The sequence below is a fragment of the Rhea americana genome, unplaced genomic scaffold (genome assembly GCF_003343005.1).
Source record: "Rhea americana isolate MKP2758 unplaced genomic scaffold, rheAme1 scaffold_368, whole genome shotgun sequence".
NCBI lineage: Eukaryota > Metazoa > Chordata > Aves > Rheiformes > Rheidae > Rhea > Rhea americana.
In genome coordinates, this window is record NW_028186499.1 from 403,694 (window position 1) to 407,224 (window position 3,531).

The window sequence follows — 3,531 nt, forward strand, 5'->3', positions numbered from 1 at the left end:
GCAGTGACCGAGCGTCCCTCTTGTGCACTCAGGTGTCCATTTGTAGGGGACAACTACAGGACCCAGCTTGTGCCTGTAGGACCAGCCTCGCTGCAGCTGCCCTTCCCGAGCCACTATCAACGCTTTATTGTCTCCACATTCACTTTTGTAGAGGCCCCCTCCATGGCCACGCTTGAAGGAGAGGTGAGGAGGGGATGAATGTACACTATGGCAAGGGGACTTCACCATTCAGCTCTTCAGGGTGAAACACAGTTTGGTTTCAGCTCTCAAAGACAGACTGTTAACAAGCACTCAGATGCAGTGCATGAGATCCTGTGACTTTTGCCTGCAGCATCAGCCCTGTGACTTGGCCACTGACCTCAGAGCTCTCTAGTGGTCCCTCTCAGGTACTTGACTCCTCCCTGCCTGTCCAGGGTAATGTGTGCAAACTCAGCCAATATCTGCGTAACCACATGCACTCAACCACATCTGTAATGGCTCAACACACAAGAGATAGGGTATTGAATACAGCTCCCCAGGATTTGTCCTTCAAGTTGTGGAACATCAACTATCCAACTTCTAATATCAAGACCCTGAACAAATGCTGAGCAAATGCTGTGATTTCCCATCCAGAAAAAGATCCTTGGCTCATGGTACACAAGCAAAGGCACTGCTGCCATGGGCCAGGTAGTATCTCCTGTTCTCTGACTGCGGCCTTACAAAGCAAGCAGGAAATCTACGCTGTATTATAGGGTTTCCTTTAGGAGAAGGGCTAGGGAGCTATTTCTCATGAGGCCAAAGGGCTGGGCTTCCTGTCTGCCAGCTCCTGGCCACACCAGTGTGCCAGATGTTAATGCTGCGCCAACGAATGGCTTTCAGGTGTACATCTTCTGCAGTGCTTCAGTGTGTCACCTTGCACAGCCAGAACCCTGCCGGCCCTCCTGCCAGCTGGGAGTGCCATCAAGTAAGTCTAGGTGCTAGACTTTAGCCAAACACAGTGGGAGGGCTTTCCTAGTAGCACCCAGCTGCCAAGACAGATGTTGCCCTGCTCACAATGTACAACATATGCTCCTATGTAGCCTCAGTGCATGCTCCCAGATTGGCCCATTGTGGCCACGGCTGGAGTAGCCGAGAAGGTTTGACAGCTTGTTTGGTAATGGCATGCTGGTCATAGAGGGACCTCTGGTTGCCTGTGGCATACCTCTACATCCTACTACCTTTTTCCATGTCAATTCCTGGTGCCCCACTGCAGGAGCCCGTCGGTCTCTGGGTGACAAGATGACGCCAGATCCTGTGGTCACAGTCATTTCTCAAGGACGCATAGTCTTCCAATAGAGCTCCAGGGTGCAGAAAGGCTGAGCTCAAGGATACAGGGTGAGTTTTCCTGCTATGGTCAAGCAGGCCACAGGTGCTAGCTGAAAATACAGTTTTCATCTTTCCTATTACAGTCCTCTCCACCACCTGCCCCTTCACTCCAGGTGGCATTTGTTCACACCCTTCTCTTCCACAGACCTTGCCTCCAGGATGGACCTGAGTGGACATCTGGCTCTGCTCTCCTTTGTGGCAAATGTGCAGGATATGAAGGAGAAGAAATAAACCTGCAAATGTTATGGCTCAAGATAGAGGCTTTGGTGGTGTTTTGTCTGTGGGGGACAGTAGCAAAAAAAAGGTCCTCATCTCAGAAACTCTGGTACCCACATCCTCCTCTGAGATTCCTTTACATGTAACAGGCAATCATGTAATCTCTTACTCCTCTGGCTGGTGGCTGTGATGTCTCCCTCTCCACCTAGCACTTCTCTCTGGTACATCAGATCCACCTCTTTTCCACTGCCTCCTTCACAAAAGCCCTCATGCTGATTTAAAGGAGGAATGCATCTATTAATGTGTTTGCTGGCCACGTAGCTCCTCCCATGCATATCCAAAGGAAACATCTACATACCTCAAGGCATGGAACAGAGAAGAACTGTTTAAGGTTAGAGCACACACAAGTGCCACACAGGACTGGGGGTGATCTAGAAGCCCTGTTTTCCCCCCATACAAGGGCAGCAGGATACATGGGACCAAGGTTGAAATTTAGCAGCACAAAGGGTGAGCTGGCTTAGAAAAGGGAAAAAACTGAAGTATCTATAAGCCCAGGCCAGCTTCCTTGCACAGCCCCCTTGGACAGCAAACAGCATGCTCAGGGGTGCCAGGAGGGAAGGGAATGCAAAGACAGGCAGATCAAATCATACTGACGGTCTGGACAGCCCAGAGGCAGGAAGTGAAGGTAAGCTTGAGGAGCTGAGTGAGCTTACAGCAATAGTTCCCAGCATCCCTTCCCACTGTATACCCTGTCCCCCTGGTGTCTTCATGGCAGAACTAAAAGGGCTTGCAGAAAGATGCTTTAGTCTATCACAAAGGTACCCAATAGAAATTCTGTGGCCTCAGCATGTTGGGAGTCAAATCAGAAAGTGCATAGCTGCCTCCTGCCATCTCCTGGGATTCCCAGGTAACCAGGGAGAGGTGGTGGCTGCTGCAGGACTGGACCTTGAGCCTCATGGCAGTGACACTGGAGCAGAGACCTACAGTAATCTCCTCCAGTTTCCACCCTAGAGGAGAGAGATCACAGTCTTTTCTAGCTGGAGTGGAGGCGGCCAGGGACAGAGCTCAGCCTGCCCAGCTTGTGGAGACCCCATTAGAGGTTTCACTCTCACAGAGTTCAGTACAGCACATTAACATGTTTCTCCTGTCTCTCCGGCTGCCTCAGGCACAGGTGTCTGTGGAGGATGGAAAGCACCAGTCCAGCATCTCAGCTCCTCAGTGGCGCTCATCCAACAGATGCATACAGAGGTGGGTGCAAGAGATCCACACAGAGGCACAGCCCATCTTGCCTTCAAAGAGACAACCAAAAGAACAGGTGAACTGCACTCCGAGGCAAGAGGGAGAAGCCCTTTCTCCTCAAGCAAGCATAAAGCAGGAGCCAGGCTCATATTCAACTGTCTAAGACAAAATGGATCTACCCTTTCTGCTCCTCCAGCATCTGGTGGGAAATACAAGGTCAAATTGTGCCTCAGGATTTGCTACAAAAGCTGCAGGAAGAGGAGCAGCTGTTCGATATGGGTCCTTTGAAAATATCGGGCCATGCCTGGCTCCAGGCAGCCCTAGGCTTTGCTTCTACTTGAATATACCCAGATCTTTTATTGGACCCTTCACAGAGAACTAGGCATCTCCATGGCCTGAGTGCAAAGGTTCATGAAGGAACAGGGCTGTGAGCACTGCTCAGCTCACCAGAGAAGGCCCCTGAGAAAGAAACACAGCCTTGTGCTCACAGCCAAAGCTACAGCAGGTCAGGTAAGAGCAGCTATTCCACCAAAGCATGGGAGATGTGTCCCCGTTAATGGCTTCTACACATCAGCCGGGGGGGGGGGGGGGGGAGCACATCCCAGGACAAGCAGATGCTCTGATTGCCAACTGCGTCACCCAGTGCCAGGAGCACTGCAGATCCAGCCAGCTGGTCCTTTCAATCTCCTCCTGGGCACACGGATGATGACAGTGAGTTGTGCACATACCAGA

General features: G+C 51.3%; 1 protein-coding gene across 1 annotated transcript in view; it reads left to right on the forward strand.

Annotated features, from left to right (window-relative positions):
• ZP1 (zona pellucida glycoprotein 1) overlaps positions 1-1,552 on the forward strand; it is a 5,611-nt gene extending 4,059 nt beyond the window's left edge. The window contains exons 9-12 of the mRNA XM_085312497.1: positions 32-183; positions 859-943; positions 1,232-1,353; positions 1,490-1,552. Coding sequence (XP_085168623.1) covers positions 32-183; positions 859-943; positions 1,232-1,314 — 320 coding nt within the window. The 3' untranslated portion in view covers positions 1,315-1,353; positions 1,490-1,552. The remainder of the gene's footprint in view (positions 1-31; positions 184-858; positions 944-1,231; positions 1,354-1,489) is intronic.
• The last annotated feature ends 1,979 nt before the right edge of the window (positions 1,553-3,531 follow it).